Genomic DNA, 26,800 nt, shown 5'->3' with positions numbered 1-26,800 from the left:
ACCTGAACAGTGGGGAAAAGATATCTCTTCTGACTTAAAAACATCACTTTTTATTTGGGTACAATTTCTGGAAGATATATAGTGAAAAAGTAAATATGGGGGAACAGAAACCATTTACAAAAGGAGTTTTTTTTTGATCTCATAAATGGCTAACAAAGATGAAAACTGGGCACCAATATTTGTTGTGATCATAATGTAATAAGACTTCAGAGTTTGTGATTTCAATGTCATTTTAGAAAGTTAAAACATGTTCCAGATTAGGGGTTAACTCATGGTAAATGGACCCAACAAAACAGAGATCTGCTTTGGGCATAGTTATAAAGTTGGTCAAGGAAAAAAAAAAAAAACTACACCTTTATTTTGACTAACCTCTAAATGAAATCTATTTTTTCCTTCAATTATTCTGCAAAGAAATTGTATACTTCAGACTGCCAAAGGGATCTATGACAGAAAAAATATCCCCATTCTAGTTATGCCGCAATACAATTACAGGATCATTAAGAATTCTATCATGATATCTCCTGAATATTTATTTCATATATTACTGTAATAGTAGTCAAAATATTAAATAACATTGAATACTGAATAATAAAAACCCAAATGACACTACTTTGAAGGGGAGACTTTCTGTTAATATGAGTTCAAAACTCTCTTTCTCCTTCTCTATATATGTATATGAGTTCAAAGCAATATATATATATATATATATATATATATATATATATATATATATATATATAACCTTTATTTCTATTACACCAACTTAAGAAGTAATGTGACTTGGTTTAGAAAATTCAGTCTTCCATTATTATCTTAAAATCAGTGAAGAACCTCCTGGTACTATCCTTCTTTACTTATTGCAGTTTATTGAACACAACAACAACAAAATGCATTCACTCAAAAGAATATATATCACTCCACTTCCCCTAAGGGCAATTCAGCTCTTAATTTCACTCAAATGAATACTGACTGCAGAAAAGAAACAAAAAAGACTTTTTTCAACCATATTTACTGGATCACATAAATATTTGCAAACAAATCTCTCTTCCCTTTCTGTCTCCTTGGCACAATTTATTAAAGTTTTATAGTAAACAAACTAATGTAAACATTCATAGATGAAAAATTGAAATTTAAAATATAGTACAGAAGTCAATAAATAGCTAAACAGAAGCAAATACTAAAAGCACTGTAGATTTTTTTTACATTAAGACAGTCACTGATTTCAACTTTGTCAAAAATGTTTTACTTAAAAAACAAGGCAATTTAGAACTTGATTTTGATTCGATTTTTTTAAAACTACAGTTGCATTTTTATTTAAAAAAATTGCAAATTAAACTCTAAAGAACAAATAAAACATTAAACCTACTTTGACACATTATCAAAAGTTGTTCTAGTTTGCAAAGGACTGGTTATCTAAGTTATTTACGAAGTCCAAAAGCCCATTTCCTTTAAACAATTTTCAATTACTCTTCTGTGTGGCATGGAAATCTTGATGATCTTCTAATGACTATTAGTATAAAGTCTGTTCTTGATAAAAACAACATTAGATAGATGTTGTCTGATGCCTGGATAATGCTGAATATGAGAAAACCAGCGAGACACATTCAGATATTTCTCCTTTTCTTGAAATGTAAGGTCAACCTAAAACCAAACAGACATTACATAAGTTCAGTTAATTTTAGAGTATAAGATAGAAAATTGCAAAGACCAGTTTTCTGACATTACCACTGAGATAAAAGTTTAAGTTTCAGCCACTGAAAGAGGTCGTGGACTTTCTTTTCTTCTTTTTTTTAAGTTCTAAGGTAACATTCGATGCAAGAAGGCTCATCACCTGCCAGCTGGCATCAGTCATGGCCTGAGAGGATCTGGAAGCTCTAAGAGCTTTTGGAAGAAGTGAGAAATCAGAGGAAAAGGCTACTCACAAAAAGACGTGATACAACTGATTTCCCCAATGTTTCTGGCAAACAATAAGCACCTTAAACTCCAAAAATATTATCTAACAAAAGAGTACAACACAACAATTCAGAGAGAAATGTTTACTTCAATTAAAGTTAAAAGTTTGCCATAACTCAGAAGAAAATGGTGTTGGAATCTGTTATGTCAAATAAACAATGTCAATGATGAGAGAATAAACTATTTCTAGCAGTGAAGAATTCAAAATACAACTGAATACATTATATCAACTAGGATAAGAATATACAGCATTTTCTCCTTTTCCAAATAAGATGGTGGGGACTGGAAGAATTCATATCAATTTTCTTTGTATCTCCAGGACCCAACACAATTTAACACAGTAGGCAATTAACTTTTGAATTGAAAAATACCTCTGAATCTCATTCAAAGAAAATCATTCAATAAAAAGTGGGAAAGGGTAGATGTAAATACCTGTTATTTTAAAAGCAGCAAAGTTAGGTAAGTATTGGGTTCAAATTCAAATAAGAAACTCTGAGGATTTTCCTTGAAAAAATGTTTCAATTAATCTTTATGGATTATAAGGTTGAGGATAAAGACAGACAGATTATACACAAATCACATAAATAAGGAGCATAGCCCCAGTTTCCCCGCACTGTTGAATCAACAAACATGTGATATTGGTGCCATCTATGGAAATATTAAACTTGTTATCGTGCTCAAAGAACCAGACAAAGTCTTCTCCAAGAACAGTGTAAAAAATACATTGTGAATCTAATAGCATATTCTCAGTTCTACAACTAGCTGGTGAGACTGAAGAACATTTCAGAGGTGCTTTCTATTTATTTTTAAATAAGAAAACAAAATGAGTTTGAAGCTTACAGAAGATTGCAGCAAAGCTAAAAAGATTTCTCCACTTGCCTGTGTCAACAGAATTATACAGAGCAAACTATACTTGTAAACATTTTTAAAATGTAATTTTCAATAAGAGCTAACAGACTAAATTAATGATTATGTAAATGTTACTTGTGTTATTCCTAATTCATTAGTTATAGATTATCAAATAGGCTGCCTTTTACTTTCCTAGTGAGTGTTAAAAAATCCCTCATGAATTATAGATTACAAGAGTTATTAAATATTCAAATGTGATTATAAATTTTTTTATATAAGATCTTACCTACAAATTGATAAGCAGTACTAGTGAAAATCTGGAAAACTTGATTTTTGGTTTTCCAAGTGCCAGGTGCACATTTATTTTTAATAAATTTTATAATTAATTAAAATAAATTTAGAATGACTCCTTAGCCCTGAAGAAAGAGGGTATATTAAAACTGATACTGATTTCAACCATTTAGCAGCTCTGGCAGACAGAAATAACTTTTTAAGTTTCAACCAAATTTGAATCTGATATTTTTAATAGGCCAGGTAAATGATTCCCTAAATTTGGCCAATTATCTTATAATTTAATTTATAACATAATTCTCTAAATGTCTTTTTTGAAGAGATTTAAATTTTTTCAAGATTACTCACTTTCCTACATCTTATTTCAAATAAAATTTTCTACTGAGGCTATGCTTAGTGACAAATGCTATTAAGAATGTTTTCTCAAAAAATAAGAATAGTCATCACAATCATTAACAAAACTGTAAAGAAAAACAAGTTGGTTTCCTTTTTCTTTAATTCTGTGATCAAAAGTTATTCTTTGGATGGAACTTAAATGTTAAACTAAAGAGAGTTGCCAAAGTATTTTTTTTAAAGAAAACTTGGTTGATACATTCAGAATATGTGTCAAGTCAATATTATCTCACAAAGTGGCAGAGGGCTGACTTCACTGTCGCCTAACATCTTACAAGTGGAACATTACTGAGCAAAGTCAAATAACAAGCTCTCACACTTCCCAAGATAAAAAATTCATATTTTGGGTCTCAAGAATAAAGGTTACAAACAAGTCTGAAGCACAAAAAGAATTTCAGAAAGGCTTTTGCTGTCACTTCTCTTTTGTTTTTCAGGTTTGATTTACCTGCCTGTCCTATTAACCTAAGAAAAATGAACTAATTTGCTCCCTTGTTAATGTTTTTTACATAGACTTATTAAAAAGCTTACTGTAAACAAAACATTGAGTAAACATGAAAACTTAGAACTTTTAAAATGGCATTCCTTGGGCTACTATTTCACTCAGAACCAACAGTTTTATACTTTGCCTTTTAGCAGGATTAGTTTCTAATAGTAAATCTTCTTTTGTTTTTAATTACCACTTCATCACTGTTATTCAACTCCAAGCCATTATGTCTCTATATGATAGCTTGAAAGGCTGCTCCTAATCCTTCCATATTATTTACAACAGCACTCTGCAATTATCTTCAACTTCAAAGACATTAAGATTATAATCTTATTTACCAATTTTGAACAAATGTGAGAAAAATCTTCAAATGATCATGTTTAGAAGAAATGCTAACTGGCTGCTTATACAAGCTGGAATGTTCAATACTACACATTCTGCTTTGGTTCTTACAGCTGTTGTTCCTAGATGTTGTTCACCTTCCTTTTACAGATTTTCTCTTAAAAGTATATACTTATTTCTGTTCTAAATTATGATATGAATTTTAGTAGCTCTTACTGTAGTGTTATAAAGGACAGGAACTATCTTTCCATCTGGATCACCAGATACCTGATTATTCCAATGCAAGATGCTATGCTGGAAATAATTTCTCTTTTTGATTAGAAAAGTCAATAAATGTTTCATTTTAGTAAATTTCTCTAAAAATAGCTCTTCTGGAGCACCAAGATAAAGCAATGGATAGAGTGGATAGAGCACCAGTCCTGAAGACAGGAGGATTCAAGATCAAATCTAGCCTCAGACACACTTCCTGACTGTGTGACCGTGGGCAAGCTACTTAACCCCAATTGCCTTACTCCTCTCCCCCCCCACCAAAAAAGATAAAAATATCTCTTTTGACTAGCTATATGGAAGGCAAAAAGACTTGGAAGAGAATTAAAGCCTGTAGGAAATTTCTTTGGCCTCACTGGAAGAGGACAGTAATCAGAATAATTACATAACCTAAAGCACTTAGTCACAGTTGCAATATTTGTTTGCAACTGGGTCTTTCTATCTGGCTCAAGATGGAAGTCCACTGACTTCTCAGAGGCCAATCCCACTACTGATAGCTAAGTTTTGACCAGTTGTCATTTTTGACTGGGTTTAGTTTATTCAAGCAGCCTGTTGCTGAGAAACAAGGGATAAGTTCCACGCTATCTTCCCACCCTCACTGACTCACTATATTACTGCTAGACTTATTGTAGACATCTGATCTGCTTTATTTAGTTCACTGCAGCTCAAAAGTTCCTGGGCTCATGGGATACACTAGCCTTAGAAATATTATGTGTGTACTGCTACTTCTAGCTCTAAGAGATTCTGATATCAAACTGATCTCAAGGTGAAATTCCCTTTTCTGATCAAAATCTCTTATCCTTTCACCTCTCCTACTACCTTATTCTCAAATCTTAAGAGCCAGGCTCACAGCCTTTGATTGCTTAACCCTGGGGAACTGGCTTTTTTCTCGGTACTCCCAATATTTAAACTATAACAGACCTTTGATAAATGTTCTTTGATTCATTGACTTATTTTATTTGATCTTAATAGGGCAGATAAAAGAAGCAGCAATAGGTAGATGTTGAAAAGAGGTAAATTTAGCCTTAACATCAGGAAAAACTTCCTAACAATTAGACTTGTCCAAAATTATAATGGATGACTTCCTAAGGATGACCTCCCCTCCTTGGAGATCTTCAGGCAGAGGCTAGATGGCGGACCATTTGATGGTAAAGCATTATCAAGCACCTACTAGTGTGCCAAGGACGGTGCTAGGGATTCAATGAAAGGTAAAGAGAATTTTAAGGTACTCAGTATAATGGGGGAGAGAATTTGGAAATAATCATGAACAAACAAGCTATATACAGGAAAAATCTGAAATATTCAATAGAGAATAGGAATTAGAATTAAGGGGGAGGTTCAGGAAAGGCTTCCTGGTGAAGTTGGGATTGTAGCTGGGGTCTGAAAGAGAGAGGAGAGGAGGGACAACATTTCAGGTGTGAGGGGCAGACAATGAAATTGTTTGGAGTCAAGAAACAGTCTTTCCACTACTTCTGTACTCCTCCCCTCCACCAACCTGACACTACTGCCTATCCTATAGTTTTCTATACATAGCAATACTACATATGTTGTCATAGTTCTCTTCTCATCTTAACCCAATCATTCTTTTGTTCTTTTTCTCTCCTTCTCTTCCTCTTCCTTACTCTTAAAGAAGGGTACCCCTAACATTTTGTTCTTGTCATCTTTCCCTCCTATTGCTTGCAAAGCTTTTATTCTTAAGATTCTGTAGATGGTATCACAATAACCTCTGGTCTTTCTAAGCTATCTATTCCTTTTCACATAAGCTATCTATTCCTTTCCACATTATTGTCCAGATAACATTCCTAATTCACTGCTATGATTAAAAAACAAAAGCCATTTTTCCTGATTCTAGCAATCAAGATTCTGTAGAATCTGGCCCCAATCTGTCTTTCCTGAATTTAACTTTAATAGTATATTTTGGAGTAAAACAAATATACTCCCATCTCATTTTCTTCCTTCTGCTCTTGTTTCTGTGCTTTCCTCAAATATCACCCGTGTTTAGAATTGATTCCTTCTCTCATCTCCATAAAGGCAGTTAAGTAGTACAGTGGATAAAGTGCTTGATCTGAAGTTGGAGAACACCTGAGTTTAAATGCCACGCAAGACATTTATTATTCGTATGACCCTGGGCAAGTAATTTGTCCACTCTCTGTTTGTTTTCTCAGATGTAAAATTAGGATGATAATAGCAACTATCACAAAGAGCAGCAATGAGGAACAAATACAATAATTGTAAAGTGCTTAGCATAGTATCCGGGACATAGTAAGTGCTTAATAAATGCTTGTCCCTTTCCTTTTCCCCTCACTGTCGTCTCTCCCTTTCAAGGTCCAAGTAAGGTACCATCTCTTCCATCCCTTCCTTGATATCCATTCTGTAGAAAGTGATCTTTCCCTTTTAAATATCTTAATGTATATGAACTCTTCCTATTACTTCACATTCTTCCCCCATTATTTTTATGTTTTTTGTTTTCATTTGATTTTGATTCCCGTTTGATCTGAAAGCAGATGTGTTAGATCTACATTTGTATTGCCAGTGCCTAAGATGGTATTTTACGAGGTATTTAATAAAAGTTTAATTGAAACTATGGTTATTACTGGAATTGTTAGGATTTATAGAGTGTCTTAATTATTTGCAAAGCACTTATAAATATTATTTCATTTTGTCCTTACAGCCACCCTGGGAAGTTGGTGCTATTATCATCCCCATTTTACAGATAAGAAAACTAAAGTTGAAAGTGTACCATGCTTGGGATCATAAAGCTATTAACTATTCAAGGCAGGATTTGAATGCAGATCTTCTTAACTCCTGGGCTAGCATTCTAGCTACTGAGCCACCTAAGATGCCTCAAATATAATTAAAGCTCCTAATATTACAAATTGTGGAACTAAGGACCAGAGAAGTTAAATGACTCATTTGCAGTCACATAAATTTTGAGTGGCAGAGCTAGCTCTTATAAAGCAGGTTTCCTGACTTCTAGGCCAAGATTAAGTCTACCATACTATGCCATGACTTTTCAAAAAAAAAATTCTACTTTTAAGAGAGGCAGAATAGAAATCAGGATTAGATCAAGAATTAATAAATTAGGCATTAATGACATGAGGAAAGTCCTACATATCTTGGTATTTGTATTTCTTTAAATCTTGGTATAATGTACCTTATATTTTTAAAATAAAATACTTAGTGTCATTCCAGAACAATTAAGTTTAACTCTAAAAGAGTTCCATTTTAATCTTTTTATAAATTGTAATTACATAAGTTCTAAGCTATTTTTTATCTGTTCTGCAAACCTGTCTTATCATTCCTAATCTACATAAAATGGTTATTAAACTAATATCAGAGATGATATTACATATAAATTTCCTATTATTATTGGTTATGAATTAAAAAAGATCCTCAACTACACTAAAACACTGCTTTATAAAATGGCTTTGACACACATCCACAAAAGAGTAGTGTTTGTTTCTAGTATAGTCTACCTTCCAATGTTAAATTATAGATTCCTTATGGAATTGTTATCCCCTCTCCCCCAAATTATACTGAAACATTTCTATAGCAAAGTCTCTATGAACCTCTGAAGCTTTTTTTTTTTTTTTTTAATGGAGATGAGGTGTATTTTAAAGGAAGTTTGATTAACAGAGACACAATTGACACTGGCGCTTTTTGGTCAAGTGGCCACGGATGAGTCACCTACCTTCTTCTGAAGCCCATCTGCAAAATAAGGAAAACAATACATAGGCTACTTATCTCCAAGCATGGTTGTGATGAAACCTTAAAGCTCTAGAGAAATATATGAGCTTTATTTTAAAGCATAAAGTAATTGGGAAATTACTCAACCAGGAAATTGGTAAAAAAAAAAAAAAAAAAATCTTTAAGTAACATGTGTTTCCAATTAAAACCAGCTATTGCTCAAATCTGAATTTTAATCATAATAATGGTTTGTCCTATTTTGAAAAGCTACAAGAATCTTTACTATTTTATTGTTTAGTTTTACTATTTTCAATATTTTATCCTTATGGCCAAAACTCTAGTCTATTTTTCTTGCCTATTGCTTAAGGAATTAATTCGGATTTCAACAATGAGATTTCTTTAAGATATCCAATACAAAACAATTTTTGCAGGTTTGTCTTTTAGATTCCTTATTTTTTTCCTCTATTAACATAATGTTTGTTCTGACCATAAATTAGCATATTTTGCTGTTTTGTATGCTGTTTCATGTGCTCTGTACAAAGTTTATAGTAGTCCTCTGGAAAAAAAGTCCACTCCTTATATTTTGTTTCATTAGGTGGCTGGCACCTAATAAATAATACTCAGTAAACTATCACCATAAATCATGAAAATAAATATCAAGGACCTGTGATTTCATCAGTGTGGGAATCCGTTTACTGATTCAGATTTCTTAATGGACAATCTTAAAGAACTGTCTATTGCCTAGCAATGTCATGAGATCTACCCAGAGACTACTAGATTTTTCTAATTCTGTGGCTAGGATTCTAAGTACTCCAGCACTTTGCCTTACTTGTAACTAGCAGGAAGAGCTTTGTGTTCACCAACACTATATAAGGTACTACTCTAAACACGATTATCAGGCAGATTATCTGATGATTTCTCTTTATTAAAGTCAAAGATATGCTAAATTTTAGAACTCAACTTCTCTACCCCAGTGCCTACTCTCTTGATTGATGAGTCCCTACCTAGGAGGTACTTGGAGGCCATGATCACTTTACTTCAGGCTCCTGGTGCCTAATGAAAAGGAAGTCTAAAAGAAATAATTAATGAGTTAAGCTCACATAGCTAGTTATTGCAGGGCTGGGACAAAAATGAATATTCTACACATAAAAAGGTAAATAAATCTGAACTATTTTGTTCCAAATACTGAAAAACATTGCAAGGAGATTAGGTACACATTAAGTCCACAAAGTACAGTAATTATTAGCCTTATAACTATGACTAAAACAATCTCTGAGCCTCAGTTTCCTCATTTGTAAAATGAAGCTATCATCACCCTTTCCTCCCTTAAAACATGTTCATGAGGATCACATGAGATAAAGTGGAAGAAAGTGTTAAATTTATGGTTAAAGGCTCTATACAAATAGTATTATCCACAAATGTAACTTTTATTCTTTTCACAGTATTATCTTATCCACACATGTAACTTTTCTTTCCCTTCCTCCCTTCCTTCCTTCCTTCCTAACCCTAACCCTCCCTCCCTCTCTTTCTTTCTTAATGGTGGTATAGTTGATAGAGCACTGGGTCTGGAGTAAGGAAGCTTCCAATTCAAGTTTTGACTAGCTGTGTGACCCTAGGAAAAGCCCTTAACCCCGTGCCCACCTCAATTTCTATAATTGTAAAATGAGGATAATAACATTTATCTTGCAGGATTATTGTGAGGATCGAAATGCAGTAATGTTTGTATAAACATACTCCCTTCTGGCTTTCATTTTTTTCTTACAAAAATTAATCCTGTCAATACAAATTGAACAGACCAACACACAAAAATTATTTCTTATTTTAAATTATGTTAAGTATTCAAAAAAAATTAGGAAATACTCACTATGAAACGATGAAGTCCATAGTACAATAAAATATCTGCTAAAGTAAAATTATTACCAGTAAGGTAAACTTTATCTTCAAGATATGAGTTAAGATCCTAAAAGAGAAAAATTAATTAGAAATGAGAGCAGCAATCTGACATGTTTTCTAAAATTCAGCTCAATATCCATTTCATACATTAATAGAAGAAATTTGAGAACTATGCTCATCACTCTTTTAGTTTTGATTAACTTAAAAAGAAGTAGCAACTAGCAAATGCTTTTAATCTTCCCCAAAACATGAATAAAATTTATATTACAAACAAAAGCTCATTAAAAATAATTCAAGGAATATCTTTCCTGAATGCTCTTATTCAGAAATTGTCATGCCAACGCTACCAACACTATAAATAAATGGCATATTAGAGTTCTCTAATAATGCTGGTTGCCTTGGTGGGATAGAAGCATATACTTTTGTCCTATTCCCCACTGAAAATTCATGGCATATTGATCAGTATTAAATTGACAACCATGGAAAAAGCTAAAGATTTTTTTTATTTCTAGAACTCTTAAAGCTCCCCATGATTCCCACAACTTAAAAGACTTCTCTGAAAATGGAAAATTCACATGCTGTAAGTTTTTTAGAGTTTTAAATGGTGGGACAATATTCTGCCCAAGCAAAAGGTTCCTTCAGAGAAACTGATGAGCATCTTGGAAAATTATGTTATAAAGAAAAATTTAAATAGGCCTGAACCTGAATGCAGTAATATATAGACCAGGATGAAGAAAAATCAATTTATTTCTTGGGAAGAAAAATGGAGGTTAAAAGTTATTCAAAATGCTTTTATCTTTCCCACTAATTTATCTAAACACAATTTACTAAGCATTAAAATTCCCAGTATCACAGAGTAGGAAGTCTCATGTCAATATATTTCTAGAAATGTTCTACAAATAAGCTACAACAGACTATACATTAGAATTTTCCCAAGGATTTCTTTTAGAGGTCTCTCAAGAACAAAGAAAGCAATTTTAGTCAATGGAAGAAAGTACTTGGGACAGAATATTACATTAAGTAATAAGACACTAAGATTCTATTCTCCAAATATAGCTTTACTCTTTCTGTTGTTGTTTGCTTGCATTTTTGTTTTTCTTCTTAGGTTATTTTTACCTTCTTTCTAAATCCGATTTTTCTTGTACAACAAGATAATTGTATAAATATATTGCATATAAATACATATATTGTATTTAACATATACTTTAACATGCTTAACATGTATGGCACTGCCTGTCATCTAGGGGAGGGGATGGAAGGAAAAAGTTGGAACAGAAGTTTTTGCAAGGGTCAGTGTTGAAAAATTACCCATGCATATATTTTGTCAACAAAAAGCTATAATAATTTAAATAATAATAATAATAAAAAGTATAGCTTTGTCTCCATCTCCATCCTTTATTTCTTAAAAAAGGAGATGAACAGGTAGAACTCATCAGTTGCATTGACTATATGCTTGTCTAAATAGACTTAAGCTCTTCCTCTTTTCAAAAGCATAAAGCTTTCAAACGGTAAATGAAAACAAGACTGCTGGGAGTCACAAGAGATCTGTGCAAGGAGGAGTGATATACTTATACATGCATGCAGAGGGCTAGCAAAAACAAAAGAAAAATTGAGAGGATAGGGAAAAGAATATTGTAAACATTTTCAAGAAATTTCTACAGTTAAGTTGTAAAATGGGAGATGGTTCATCTCCTAAGGACATGTAGTTTTGGCATATAGAATAAGTTTGTCTTTGGTCTTTCATAGTTAGAAAATTAGGGAAAAATTAATAGCAGTAGATTACTGCTTTGCATAGTATATACTTTCTAAGCTCTGAAAAACATTAACATTATACCAAATAGTAAAATGAATAACACATTGATGTTTAAAACACAATGGTTATACACTTGGTTCACTGATTTTGCCAAAATATAAACAGGAACTAATTAGTTGGTAAGGTTATTTTCATAGTATTCTCTATTTCTAAGTAATTTTAACCATAAGTTGTTTAAAAATACATATTTACAAAACTGACAAAGAAATAATCAATACCTTCAACATAGTTCGGATATCTTCCTTACTGGAGTGTCCATCAATGCGAGTTACTCTATATTCTAACCACTGCTGAACAACTGCTTTTTCTTCTGCCGTGCTTCCCAGCAGATGCTCTTTGTTGGCTTGTTTGACCAAATGAGCTGCAATAGTAGCCAAGCCTGTTAAACTTGGCCCATTGTTTGTCTGAAGGACTGGAATCTGAAAGGAAAAATAAAAATCCTTCACATAAACTTTATGAGATTAGTATGACTAAGTACATAATTCCTAAAGATAGTGCTTTACATAATTTTCTCACTTGAGCTTTATAACATTGCAGTACTAATCTTATACATAAGAAACTGGAGATATAGAGATTAGTTCAGTATATACTTGTGGCCATAGATGTCCAAGGAACTCAAAATTTTTCTTGGAGCAAATTTTCCTCAAATTGATAAACATCTGATAAAAACAAGGAAAAAATAAGTCACTAACAGTTGGATAGTAAAACTAAAACCCTACATTTTTGCTCAATTTCATGCAACATGCAAAATACTATAGGATAGCAGATGTGATATACAGTTCTAGGTACCAATCCTTGCAGAAAGCCCACAAAAGTGGGAAAATGATCTATCCAAAAGTAAGAATGATACAATGAAATGTGTTAAGTGCAATTAAAAGGTCCAGAATGTGAAAAATTAAGAGATCATTTTAGCTAAGAGAAGAAGCTCAGAGAAGGCTTCTAAAGGCCCTTAAGAGAGATGGAAATGGAAAAGTAGGCTGAGTAATAGTCTACTGTTATGGCCCAAAACTTGAAACAAGGTGCTAAGTCACTGGAAATGATAGAAACAATGCTTATGTACTTGGTTCACACTTTTGGAGTTCACACTTTTAGGAGAGTTCACACATTAGCTCACACTTTAGAATTCACACCTTTAAGAGATCATATATAAGGAGCTCCCACAAGTCAATTAGAGGGAGATTCACAAGTCAGAATTCAGTGGAGGAGATTCACAAGTCACAGCTTCCACAAGCCCAATCTCTCGGAGGAAGAGTCAGATATTCCACCACTGTGCTAGCTGGAGCCTTTGGATTCAAAGGGAGCTGGAAGCTGAAGCTGGCAGAGGCAAAGCACTAGTAACAAGAGTTTGAAACCAAGGAAAGCTAACCGGGCTATTTTGGAAGAGACAATAAAGGACTGAACTTTAACTCCCTGCATTTGAGGTAATTATTATACTGAACTGAAAGGAAGGCTGCCTCTAGAAGCTCCCCAAGAAACCTGCTCCTTGAGAATGATTATATTTTTGAGAAGAAGAATATTACAGTCTACTACAGTACTGTGGGGACAGTATAAGCAAAACCATAAAGATAAGAAAGCATTGGAAAAAACATGGAGAAGTCAGAAGGAATAGAGCTGAAAACTTTGTGGCAAAATTGTGGACAGTCTTGAAAGCTGGGATCAGAACTTTATTCAAAAGTCAATAAAGTAAAGCTAGTAAAGGATTTCTGAGTAGAGGAGTTTATGTGATTCCTTAGGCAGAAGTAGTTAGAATGGACTTAATGCAGAGAGACCACCTAGGAAGCCATTACAATAAATTAGGCGGGAAAAGATGAAGTCCTAAACTAGAAGGACACAATGAGAATGCAATGCAGTACGTATGCATGGGTAATTTTTTACAACATTATCCCTTTCACTTCTGTTCCAACTTTTCCCTTCCCTCCCTCTACTCCCTCCCCTAGATGGCAGGCAGTCTTATACATGTTAAATAGGTTACAGTATATCCTAGATACAATATATGTGTGCAGAACCGAACAATTCTTTTGTTGCACAGGAAGAATTGGATTCAGAAAGTAAAAATAACCTGGGAAGAAAAACAAAAATGCATACAATTTACACTCATTTCCCAGTGTTCCTTCTCTGGGTGTAGCTGATTCTATCCATCATTGATCAACTGGAACTGAATCAGATCTTCTTTTTGTCGAAGATATCCACTTCCATCAGAATACATCCTCATACAGTATTGTTGCTGAAGTATATAATGATCTCCTGGTTCTGCTCACTTCACTTAGCATCAGTTCATGTAAGTCTCTCCAAGCCTCTCTGTATTCATCCTGCTGGTCATTTCTTACAGAACAATAATATTCCCTAACAATCATATACCACAATTTACCCAACCATTCTCCAATTGATGGGCATCCATTCATTTTCCAGTTTCTAGCCACTACAAAAAGGGCTGCCACAAACATTTTGGCACATACAGGTCCCTTTTCCTTCTTTAGTATCTCTTTGGGATATAAGCCCAGTAGAAACACTACTGGATCAAAGGGTATGCACAGTCTGATAACTTTTTGGGCATAGTTCCAAATTGCTCTCCAGAATGGCTGGATTCGTTCAGAACTCCACCAACAATGCATCAATGTCCCAGTTTTTCCCCGCATCCCCTCCAATATTCATCATTATTTTTTCCTGTCATCTTAGCCAATCTGACATATGAAAGAGTTGTCTTAATTTGCATTTCTCTGATCAATAGTGATTTGGAACACTCTTTCATATGAGTGGAAATAGTTTCAATTTCATCATCTGAAAATTGTCTGTTCATATCCTTTGACCATTTTCAATTGGAGAATGGCTTGATTTCTTTAAATTAGAGTCAATTCTCTATTTTGGAAATGAGGCCTTTATCAGAACCTTTAACTGTAAACATGTTTCCCAGTTTGTTACTTCCCTTCTAATCTTGTTTGCATTAGTTTTGTTTGTACAAAGGCTTTTTAATTTGATGTAATCAAAATTTTCTATTTTGTGATCAGTAATGGTCTCTAGTTCTTCTTTGGTCACAAATTCTGAAGGTGGAATCCTTTTGAGCATCTCATGAAAGACCTTTATGAAGTCATACACTCTATAAATGGTTAAGCATGAGGGAAACAAATAAGTGGAAGTTGAGACCCAGCAGTTAAATCTTAGGGAGTCCCTTTTGCATGCTGATATGGAGTAATCCAATCATGGTCAATATAGCTAGAGATATGTGAAAGCAGGTTTTTGAACCTAGATTTTTCTGACTCTAAATCCAACACACTACTCCCTTATCACATATTACCTCTATTTAATACTCTTCTAACATTACCTAATAATACATTATAGACTAAACTCCATGACGGGAGGAACTATTTTGTCCATGTATACCCAGTGCCTAGCACAGCTTCCAGGCACAGAGTAGTTGGTTATTATAAAAAAATTAAGTTTTTGTCACAGAACTATGCTATGCACTCACTGAGAGTAAAAAGATATCAAGCTTATATATACAGAGGGAAGGGATAACAAAATATACAACGATGGTTTTAAATGCTTAGCTTTCAATCTATGACCCCAGAACTCCAGACACTTATTTTACACATTATAAAAAACAAAACCAAAAACTGACTTCTGGAGAAGTGAAATAACTTAAGATCACAAAGTCAGCTAAGTGGCATATCTGAGACTAGATTTCAGGATGAAATATTTTTAAAACCCACTGTTCCAAGCCCCCATATCACATAAGCACAATCAAACAAAACATTTTCCTACAACGGTGGCATCCAAATATGTATTTCTTATTTTGCATGCTAGTCTATTGGGCAGTGATCTTTATCAAGCTTTCTGAATCATCAGTTCAAAACATTTATTTGATTAGAATTCTTAAGTCTTTTAAAATTGTCCACTTTTCTCATACTGGTGTTACTAGTACAAACTGTTCTCCTGGCTCTGCTCTCTTCACTCTGCATCAGTTAATAAGTCTACTTGGGCTTTGATGTTATCTTTCTCCGTTCTGACAACACCATTTGGCTTCCATGACATCCCCATACCACAATTTGTATTCCCCAAGAGATTGGGGATCTCTTTAGTTCCCAGTTTTTTGACATCATAAAGTTGCTATAAATGCTGTGTACATATTAGTCCCCTCATGTTAGTCTTTCTCAGTCCTTTGCTTTTTACACTAAAACAAGTTTTGAGCAACTCTAAAAACATTGAGCAGATAAAAAAATAAGAATCCAATCCATACTATCCCCACATCTCCACGGCTTCCTGACTCCCAAAATGTAAAAGAGGCTTCCTCTCTCCTGTTCAAATTCTGTCAAACTTATTAGTTATGAGATGCTAGACAAATCACTTATCCAATCTAGGCCTCATTGTCCTCACCCACATAATGGGTATAAAACACTAGCCTATCTCACAGGGCTTGCCATGAAAATCAAACGAGAACTCTATAAAAAGCTATTATAATTATGGCAATCTTAGGGCCCACTTTCACTTAACTGAGGGGGGAGGGGAAATAAATTTTATATTTTTTTCTCCAAAAGGAAAAAAATGTCTCAAAATCAGATGGGGCGAAGTGGGGATGGATTCTCAGTCTTCTAAACTTACTTGTATTCAAACAAGATTCACTGCCTCACCAGCTAGCAGATAAGGTAGACCCTCCTCCTCCATTCACTTTTAATTTTCCCAGGGTCAGGGGAGGACGAGTGTCGGGAGCAGTAGCAGGTCAGTCCCCTTCCTCCTCCCCCATTCCGCCAAAGCTAGGACTCCGCAGTGGGTGGGGGTTGGGGACCATACATGGAAAGGAGAGGAAAGGATGGGGGAAGGGAGGGAACACACGCCGCTCTCCATACACACGTGGGGACCCGGCTCACGCAAACCAGGAAGCGCACGCTCCTGGTCGCATCTGGAGCCCTCCCAACCCTTCTCAGAACCGGCCCCACGCTCAACCCCTCGAGCTGCCTCACCTGACGGTCTCCTTGAGCGCTATACTTGTTCCCTCTCCTCAAGCCCAGCAACTTCTCCAGCAAAGTCAGCTCTTCCGCAGCCGCCATCTTCGTGGACATAACCGAGGATAGGGGGCGGAGTAAAGAAAACAACGATGTTCTGTGTTGGAAGTGACGTACGGCACGCCGCCCGAGCGCCGTCATCCATTGGCTGGGCGGAAGGGGGCGTGTGGGACGTGCTTTCACAGAGGAGGCGGAGCGAAGGGCAGAGGCGGAGCCGAGGTACCGGCGCTGTGGGTTTCATCTAGGCATTCTTCCCAGGCGAAATTTCCTCTTGAACGGAGATATTCCACAGGAGGTTACGAAGCCGTACGGGATGGTGCCACATCGGAAGACCGTATAATGGCCCTGACTGATAGGGGAGCATCGCACGAGGGGTGGCCCCACGAGAAATTCCCCTTTCTGCAAAGACCCGAGGGTCTTGATCGGTCAGCAGCTGGTAGCCCGGGTCACGAGGCCTGTAAATGATTTGATTGAGGCTATTCCTTTTTGTCTCCCACGGTGAAAGACACAATCTTCATCTTTTTACAGTCTGGCTCCCACCCGCCTTTCCAATCTTATTTCACATTTCTCCCCTCTCTGGCTTGTTGAGCTGTCCCGCCTTGTGGCCATCATCAGCCTTTGCACAAATTCTCTTTCCCACAAAGAATCATTCTCCTTCTACCTCTTAAGATTCTGAGTTTCCCTAAGGGCCCAGCTCTGGTGTCGTCTTTGACACTTGCTCTTTTTGATGCCTCTAATTTTGAAATCATTTATTTATTTATTTTTTTATGTCTTCTGTTTGTATAAAAGTTTTGTAGAGGGCAAAGGCCATTTATTTTTAACTTTGTACCCTCATTCTTGTTACCGTTTTATTTATAGTAAAGCAAGCATTTATTAAATGCCTACTATATGCCAGGTACTTTGTTAAATCCTTTATAAATATTATTTCACTTGATTCGTGAGGTAATTTTAATATCCTCATTTTCATCTGAGAAAACTGAAGCAAACAGGTTAAGTGATTTGCCCAGATTAACAGTAAGACTTTGAAGCTGAATTTGAATTCGGGTCTTCCCATCTCCAGACCCAGTGCTCTATCCACTATGCAGCCTAACTGATTCATGTAAATATTTAGGTATTGCTAACCAAAAATGAAAAAAAAAAAAAAAACCCTCACAAGCTCATGATTGCAACAGGATTTATTACAAGAGAAATGAACATGCATGAAATTCCAAGTGCAAGGAGATCACAATTCAAACTGAAGCTTGCATACTTAAGAAATTTCAATAAAGGGAGGAAGTGACATAGTTAACAAAAGGCCAGTGTAAGACATTTTTCCAGCCTAAGAAAACTTAGGAGGACCCAAGGAGAAGTCTGAAATATCAGGGTGGAGGCCTACCCAGAAAGCATATAGGTAGTTGCAGCAATTGTAGCAGTAGCTCTCAGCCTAGAGTAACTAAGGAGGTCAGACAACTGATCAGAAAGAGATTACAGAGACCCATTGCCTGCATTGGGTATAGCTAGCTCTGATGGGCAACTTTATTGCCCTTCCTTGGTTCTGGGCCACAGTTCCAGGACCAAAGAGAAGTGCTAGTGTTAGTGGCTGCCAGGGAGTAGGGGCCCTTCCTGGATAAAGACTAAAGTGGAGATCAGGAGAGCAGTTATTGTATCTTTCTCCTAATCACACCACCTTGGAAGTACTGAAATTTTTTTTTTTAATTTCCTAGAACTAACTCTGAAAACAGCATTAAAAAAAAAAAAAAAAAAAAAAAAAACAACCCAAACCCTGAAGCCTAAGGAAATACCTCCTAAAAGCAGAGCCCAACCTTAATATAAAGTTCAAACTAAAGGCTGGAAAAATGAACAAGCAATAAAAAGAACTGGACCATAAAAATCTACAGCTGTGTCAGGGAAGACCAAGATACAAACTCAGAAGACATGCAAGCAGTTATAACCAAAACTTCAAAAGAAAATACTAAAAATTCCCAAAAGAATTAAAGAAAAAGGTGAGTGGTAGAAGAAAAATTGGAAAAAAGAAATATAAATGATGCAAGAAAATTATGAAAAGAGAATTAACAGTTTGGTAAAAGAGGCAACCAAAAAAAATGAAGAAAAAGGCAGAATGGATTGGGAGTTGATAATTAACTGCCACTAGGATCCAGGTAGAATGGTAGATGTGGATAATGTGAATCTTGAAGTTGGAGAGGTTGCTGAATGATGGTGACAGAGACTGTGTCTGGAAGTGTAGAATAAGGATTATGACTATGTTTCCTGGTCCCCTGTTGGAGTGTGGTGGTGTGATGAAAGAAAATGTTAATGGGACAAAAGAAGGTTACCAAGAATGCTGGGTCTTCTGGAGGCAATTGAATATTAGTTTTAAGATGAAGGCAATTTTGTTAATATTAGGGTTCAAGAGGGCAGAATTGGCTGGGGACTTGGGAGAGGTATGATAGATAAGGATGAAAAAATAGGAAGGGGAATAAGGAAGAAAAGTAGTTTTCACTTATTGTGATTTTGACATATTTATGTTGTAGATCTTCTGACAGCTCATCCAGGATCCCTTTCCACTATACCACTCAACTTTGATTATCCTCTGTGATATTGCCTTGCATTCTTTTGTATCAATCTAGGTACATGCCAGCCTTATAAATACTTTCTCATTATCTGAGTAATATTTTGAATGGACTATCTTTATTCAAAAATAGAAAAAGAAATAAATTGTTTTCTTTTCTTTTGTTCAAACATTTAGAGATGCAGATGAAAGTCAGCTTGACATTACAAGGTAGTTTTGGAGTCAGGGAAAGCCTTTAACACAGACTGATCCTGGATCAGTGCCCCAGCAACTTTCTAAAAATAATAAAGTATCTACATGAATGGAATAAGCATCATATTTGAATTTTCTTCATCTGATAGTAGAGCCAGAAAAACTTTATCCAGTCCTCCATTTTACAGATGAGGAAACTGAGGTTCAAGTGGCAAATGGTTTGCCTATGATCACCCTGAGTAAGTAAAGTCATGATTCAAACACAAGTCCCTGACTCCAAATTCAGTGCTTTTTTTTTTTTTAAGAGGAAGTACAGCATGGTAGATAAGAGTACTGGCTGTGCAATTCAGAAGACTTTGGTTTAACTTAACATTTATGATGCTTAATGTCTATGTGGTCATAGACAAATCATTTTACCTCCTTGGATTTGTTTATTTGTTTGTAAAATAGATATAATGAAGGCTGTCACCCTCTGAAACCCTTCACCCTGCAGTAATTAGCATGAGGAGTAACTTTTTGTTTGTTTTGAAAGGAGGCTGAATGGACATTTCTAGCCTATTGTCCTCCTACACTTCTCCTGAGGTAACTTTATGTTGCATTGGGAAGGGAAGCAAGAAGTTGGTGTCAGAAGCTTGGCCACTGTGCCCTAATTCAAAAGGAGGAATACTACAACAAAATTCTATCATTGTTTCATTAATAGGGGAAGCAGGACTCTGTGCTGTATATCTCCCTTTCCCATCAAATACCAATTTCATAATGAACACACAATAGCAATCAGCAAAGAAACCCATAAATCCATGTCAAAAGCAAAACAGAAATCTAGGAGAATAAATGCTAGAGAATACAGAGTGAAAGAGATCTCTCACTGGGAGTGAGGTAACCCAGCTTGACCAAGAGAGTTCTAGATCTTAAAAGGGGTAACTCCTCACCGTCTATAATGTAACAAGTTGGAGATAGGAAGGTGATGGAGACTGTTAGCTCCTCCTATGGCTCCTTCCTAGAGTCTTTTCTTTCAGCAACTTGAAGTGGGATTGACTTCTCTCATGAAACTGGAAGCCAATAGTGCCTGGAGAGACTGAAGAGAGATTCTTTTCTCTCACCAATTCCACTCATCCATCACGTGTATGTATTGATATCTATCTGTCAATTAGGAGAGAGTTGCATACCAATGGACTTTGGAATGCAGGTTACGTAGAGATAAAAATTATTTTAACATCTTTTTCATAAGATTGTTATAAGGTTCAGATAAAAAAAGTGTTTATGTGAAACACACAACCCAGTGGATAGAATGCTTCTGTCTACCATTTCTGGGCTCCTGTGGACCAAGGGTGGGGATTATAATTGCCCAATCTGCAAGAAGAACTATTGAGACAGAGTTCTGTGTTAATAACACTTTATTAAAAGCATGGTTTTCTCTAATAAAGTAGATCTCAAATCTTTCTCATGATTTGAGATGTCCCCTTTTTTTAGGGCCTTATTGTTATAAGGCTTGATAAAAGATTTGATATTTGAACATTCTAGAGGGGCTATTCAAAGTACAGCACCCCCTTGGTTGGTACATCTTGCTTCAGGCCAAAAATGATGCATCAACTAGAAATGGTATGTCAGCAGTGGGACCTTAGGTTGGGTGAGGCATGGGACATTTCCACTGACTAAAAGGGATAAGATGGACAAGAGAGAGTGGTCTAGAGCTAAAAAATAACTTAGAGGATTTTTCATGTAATTGAGTTAACTCTGCCATGCTGGATGTGGTCACTCATAACAAGAAAAAACGGTGTAAGACCTCTAATTAGCTTTGTGATTAAGCAAGTGAATTTACAATGTGTAGCTTTGGGGCCTATATGCAGTACTTATAATAGCTACTATGCCTATGGAATTATATCAAACTGATTAATACTATTAAAATAGAGTAGAGGTCCAATGACTTTTCTCACACAGGTTCAGTTCGGGGAGAGCCTAACATCTAGAAGACAAGTTTAGATTTGGGTTTTTGTTTCTGGGTATTCTATAGTTTGTTATGTCCATACCTCAGAGTTCTGAGGATAGTCTTTTAAATAAAATTTAGGTCTGGCTCATATCTTGGATCTCCCATATCAAAATATTTTGGAGACAGTCTGTTTCCTGGAGCTAAGGTCCAGCAAGCAGACTGTGCCCTGAACTTGACATAACAACAATCCTTTGCGCTATGGATGATCTTATTGACAAAGTGTATTGCTTTGACCAACACCAGGTGTGCACTGAGGGAGCTCTCCCTATTTCCCAGGGGTCTGAGAGCCAGAAGCAGGTGATTTATCACATCTCTTGACATGCTCACAATCCCTGCTTCTTGTAATTGCTAAGTAAACTGAATCAGGTATTAGCATGCTAACTCTGAATCTGTATCCCACTATGAGATAATCAGCTTGGAGGCTTCTCACAGAACCCAGGAATGCCTACATCATCCACACACGAGCCTGCTGTGAGAACCACGAATCAAGACCTAAGAATGATTATCATGGCCCAGCCTAATCATGTATATAAAGCATTGCCTTTACCAGCCCAGAATGTGTATGAAGTATTGCCTTTCCCCCCTCATGTTAAGTCCTCCTTATGTTAAGCTGTTCTTACAAGTATTTTCCTCCCTTTGAAATCAATTAAACTTTTGTTTGATCTCTGTCTCCTGTCTCTAACCTACTCTGTTCTGCTCTGGCCTCCCACAGGTTACAGGCCAGTTCTGGTCTGGTTGATATACTTTCCTTGCCATGTTTGAGCAGTCTTCAAAGTTGTTGAAGTTGTTATCTCTCAATGAAAGTATGAGAGAGACCTTAAAAAGTCCCAATTTGCTCTACAAGCACGTGCGCATGCACACACACACACACACACACACACACACACACACGCATGCACACACACACACACACACACACACACCCAAGATCAAAGGACAGAATCACTTCCTATAAAGCCTACTGAGTGGTGGATCTTTTTGGTTCAGTGATTAGTCATCATATGATCCAGTGATCTGGACCATGGAAAAGAACCAAGAGACTTTGACTATGCATATTTCTTTAGCAAGGGGAATAAGCCCTGGAAGGATCCAGAGCACTATCTTCCTTTAGAGGAAGCACTTTAGCTATAATGTGTCACTTCAAGTGGTCAAGGTTTAGGCTTAGATATGATACTTCATGTTCCCATGCATGCTCCATGGTTTGTGCTGAAATCCAATCTCTGCTGCATAAAGCATTTTGCAAAACAAGGAGTTTTATAAAATGTTTGGCTTTATTTCTACTGTACCAAATGTACCTCTAAATGTTAGAATATTAAGCAATTGGGAAAAAAGCTATCTGTAAATGATATTGTTATCAATTGATATTGTTATTCACTGAAATTATATTGTTACTAATTTTATAGAAGAATTAGGAAATCCAAGTAGCAATTTAAACAGCATGCAAGCAATTGGCTTAAGTATTTCTGATTGTATGCTATTTAGTGTTTCATTATATAGTTTTCATATATAGTTCTTCATAATTCCAGTAGGTGGTATAGTTGAATCAAAACTTGATTTGCTAAATTTTGATATTTAGAATGAATACAGGCTCTATTTTCTCTTCAAACCCAAGAGCTGCTTATACCTCTTTTTTTTCTTCTTCTTCTGCCTTCAGTCGTAATTAGGACTAACAGCAACTTTAGAACCTCTGTCATAAGGAAAACGAGGTGTAATGTTTGTAGTGTAAAGAATTAAAAACCAGGAATTAGGATAGTTGGATTCTATTTCCAGGTCTATCACTAGTCAGATGTGTGAATTTAAACAAGTCTTTTAATGTCTTTGAGTTTCATTTTTCCCATTTACAAAATCAAGAAGGTGGACAAAATGATGCTAAAGGGCCTTTCCCACTCTAAAATTCTGTAATTTAGGATGTCTATCAGTAAATAGGCATAATTTTTGTTCTTTGAAAGAGCTAGCTGGGAGAATTGTTATAGTTCTCTTATAGCTAGATGATCCATGCATCCCCATGCACATTCTTCCTTAGACCGTTGTGCAAACTAGCCAGACAGACAATTTGTCAGGAAGAGGGACAGTCATCCCTCTCACTCCCCCATTGTACAGTGAGAAAATGGTTATATATCACTTTATCAATCTGTTCTCCCTATGCCCAGTGAAAATCAAGCTACTTAATTCCAAATGGACAGAATATGTGAGGGAGAGAAGGGTGAGAAAGTATACTTTGCTGAAAGGAATCAATATCTTGTCCATTTGATGTGGAAGAATCTGTATCAAGAGCCTCACGGTGAAAATATCTTGATAAATTGATTCTGTCAAATGGAACACTGCTTTAATCTGCTGTTATCATAGTCAAATTTTAAATCCACAGTACCTTAGGTTATAAATTAAATGTCAAAAGGAATTAATTTGGCATATGAAACATGAACTAGATGGCTGTCCTTTGGAGAAGACCTGACAGCTTTATGTATGTCATATTGTCATCTGCTAAAATGAGCTATATATGATAAAAATTCTTAATTGTGTAAGACTGCTTTTTAGTGTCATCTGGCCCATTTTTAATTTTAAAAGTAAAACTTTCAATAGCTTAAAAAACCCTACAACCTTATATTTAAGTTATATGTGGTATATGAAACCATTACTAGAAATTCTGATACTTAGAACAAATAAGTGCAGAAAAGACTTAAGGGAGACTTTTTAGGGAAATAAAACTTTTATTGGGTAGGCATTGGGGAGACAGAAACCAAAAGAGATACCATGGTTGTTACTGAGAAGGCTACTACTGGAGGAAAAAAGCAGGTTAGAAATAGGGTTTTACCTATTTTTTATGAAGCTCTTGGGAATCTCACCTTTTTCAGTTTCCAGAGCTAATGATTGTAGTGCAGAATCCCTGGCTGGGTGTGTTTATACTAGAGGAGAGACAATCTAACTCACAAAGATTCTAACCCATATCCACAGACACTTTCTCCTGACTCCAAGGAGGAGTAAAGGCTGGAGAGAAAGAGGTTGTCTGTGGAGGTAGACAAAGGTGTTACAATAGTTATTTCTCTTGACCCTGCAATATGAGATTGTATCTGTGTGACATCAAGCTGGGTACTGGGCCCCTAAAAATAGGGGTAATCTGTCAGGAATTGACTGCCCAGAGCTAGGCAAAGGGCTTGAGGTTGTTTTGTTTTAAATGTGGTGATGGGACAAGTAATGGACCTCAAGATATAAGAGGATTACCAGGGGAAAGTAATTAATCCCTTGTGTGAGACATACTGAGACAAAACTCTAGTCACCCTGCCATACTTGTGGCTCTGATACCATTATAAAGTAAATAAATGCAGGTGATACATAGGCTTTTTGTAACTTCAATATCTGTAGGGTTTATAATTTCAACTGTGTGATTACTCCATCTACTGATATAAACCCCAGCTTCTTTGTGACTTAATAGATACCTTTGATTGGTACTGTAGTGAAAGGCCATTTCCAATAGTTGTAGGTGGTTAATGAACAAATACTTGTTGTTATAATTAATTCAGTAAAAGTTGCCACTGATATTATACAGAAATGATAAAAAGCAATCACTGTTTTTGTGTTATTTTCCCAAATGATATACTTCGTTTTGCTAATATAGAAACAACTCTGAGTGGGAAAATTGGTGGAATAGAGTAGGAAATTCTGGAAATTCCATGGAAGTTATATATAAAGCCAACTTTAGAATTTTGAATCTATGAACAAAATTTTACTTTACATTTAAAGTTTGCTGTTTGATAATGAATGCCAATATGTATAAAATTGTAATCATGCTATTTATGACTCATATAATTATCTTTTAATTTGTGCATTTCATGGAAAAACCAGAAATAATGGATATAGACTCAAATTTGGATTCCAAATAAGGAGAGGAAAAACCTTTCCAACAACTTCTAATAATTTTGTCCAAAAGTAGAATGGATTGCTTCAGGAAGTAATGGTTTCCTTCTCACTAGTGGTCTTCAGGCAAAAGTGAGTACTGATAGTCAGTTATATTGTATACACCAGAGAGGCTCTGAAGTTTAAGATGTCCAATTCTGAGATTTTATGAATGGTATAATGACCATAATTCAGAAAGAAAAATTTTGTGTGAGGAAAAATACTAGAACTTTTATAGCTTAAAGCTATAACTTGACCTATATTATCCCAATTTATTCTCACAGCAACCCTATGAGATACATATCATTGAGTTTCTGCCATGTGCTTCTCCAAGGAGTACAGAAAGTGTGAGGACAGTATACAAATCAATGATTTTAGTAGTATTTGAAATGTGGCTAACACCCTGGATAGCAATAGTTACTGGTTTGGTTCAACATTAAGCCTGTTCACTATAGAGCTTTTTAAAAAAATCTCTTTATTTTCAAAACATATGCATAGATAGTTTTCAACATTCACCTTTGCAAAACCTTGTGTTCCAAAATTTTATTTCTCACTCTCCCCTGTCCCTCCCCTAGATGGCAAGTAATCCAATATATGTTAAACACGTACAATTCTTCTATATATATTTCCATAATTATCATATGTTGCACAAGAAAAATCAGATCAAAAAGAAAAAATGAGAAAAAAAAGAAAATGTAAGCAAACATCAACAATAAAAGTGAAAATATTATGTTGTGATTCACACTTAGTTCCCACAATCCTCTCTTTGGGTGTAGATGGCTGTTTCCATCACAGACCTTTAGAACTGGCCTGAATCACTTTGTATAATCTTGTTGCTGTGGACAACATTCTCTTGGTTCTGCTCATTTCACTTAGCATCAGTTCATGTTAAGTCTCTCCAAGCCTCTCTGAAATTATCCTGCTGATCATTTCTTACAGAATAATAATGTTCCATAATATTCATATACTATAACTTATGCAGCCATTCTCCAACTAATGGATGCCTTAATAGGCATCCTAAATAGGATATTTAGCATCCACTCCCACCAAAGATCTTTTATGGATCTGGCCATAGTTGGCCTACCTTGTGTTGTGTCATGCTAATTACTGTGGGGGTAACATTAAATAAGATATAAAATACTTGGGAATGATAGACTGTGATTGGTCATTGTCAAATTAATCAGAATTACTGAGATGGTATCTTTAAGTGGCT

General features: G+C 35.5%; 1 protein-coding gene across 1 annotated transcript; it reads right to left on the bottom strand.

Annotated features, from left to right (window-relative positions):
* Positions 1-846: 846 nt before the first annotated feature.
* Positions 847-17,060, bottom strand: EEF1E1 (eukaryotic translation elongation factor 1 epsilon 1). The gene is made up of 4 exons (XM_051970715.1): positions 16,928-17,060; positions 12,191-12,391; positions 10,131-10,226; positions 847-1,641 (listed from the first exon to the last, which is right to left on the bottom strand). The coding sequence occupies exons 1-4, from the start codon at positions 17,024-17,026 to the stop codon at positions 1,501-1,503; spliced, it is 537 nt and encodes a 178-aa protein (XP_051826675.1). The 5' UTR covers positions 17,027-17,060; the 3' UTR covers positions 847-1,500.
* Positions 17,061-26,800: the final 9,740 nt, after the last annotated feature.

This window comes from Antechinus flavipes, chromosome 1 (genome assembly GCF_016432865.1).
Source record: "Antechinus flavipes isolate AdamAnt ecotype Samford, QLD, Australia chromosome 1, AdamAnt_v2, whole genome shotgun sequence".
Taxonomy (NCBI): Eukaryota; Metazoa; Chordata; class Mammalia; order Dasyuromorphia; family Dasyuridae; genus Antechinus; species Antechinus flavipes.
This window is presented reverse-complemented; position numbering and strand designations above follow the sequence as displayed.

Excerpts from the sequence above, each read along its gene's own strand:
- EEF1E1 (XM_051970715.1), bottom strand. The coding sequence starts at position 17,026 with ATGTCCACGAAGATGGCGGCTGCGGAAGAGCTGACTTTGCTGGAGAAG. Across the intron at positions 10,227-12,190 it reads ATATCCGAACTATGTTGAAG|GATCTTAACTCATATCTTGA; the intron begins GTATTGATTATT and ends TTTCTCTTTTAG. Across the intron at positions 1,642-10,130 it reads ATGGACTTCATCGTTTCATA|GTTGACCTTACATTTCAAGA; the intron begins GTGAGTATTTCC and ends GTTTGGTTTTAG.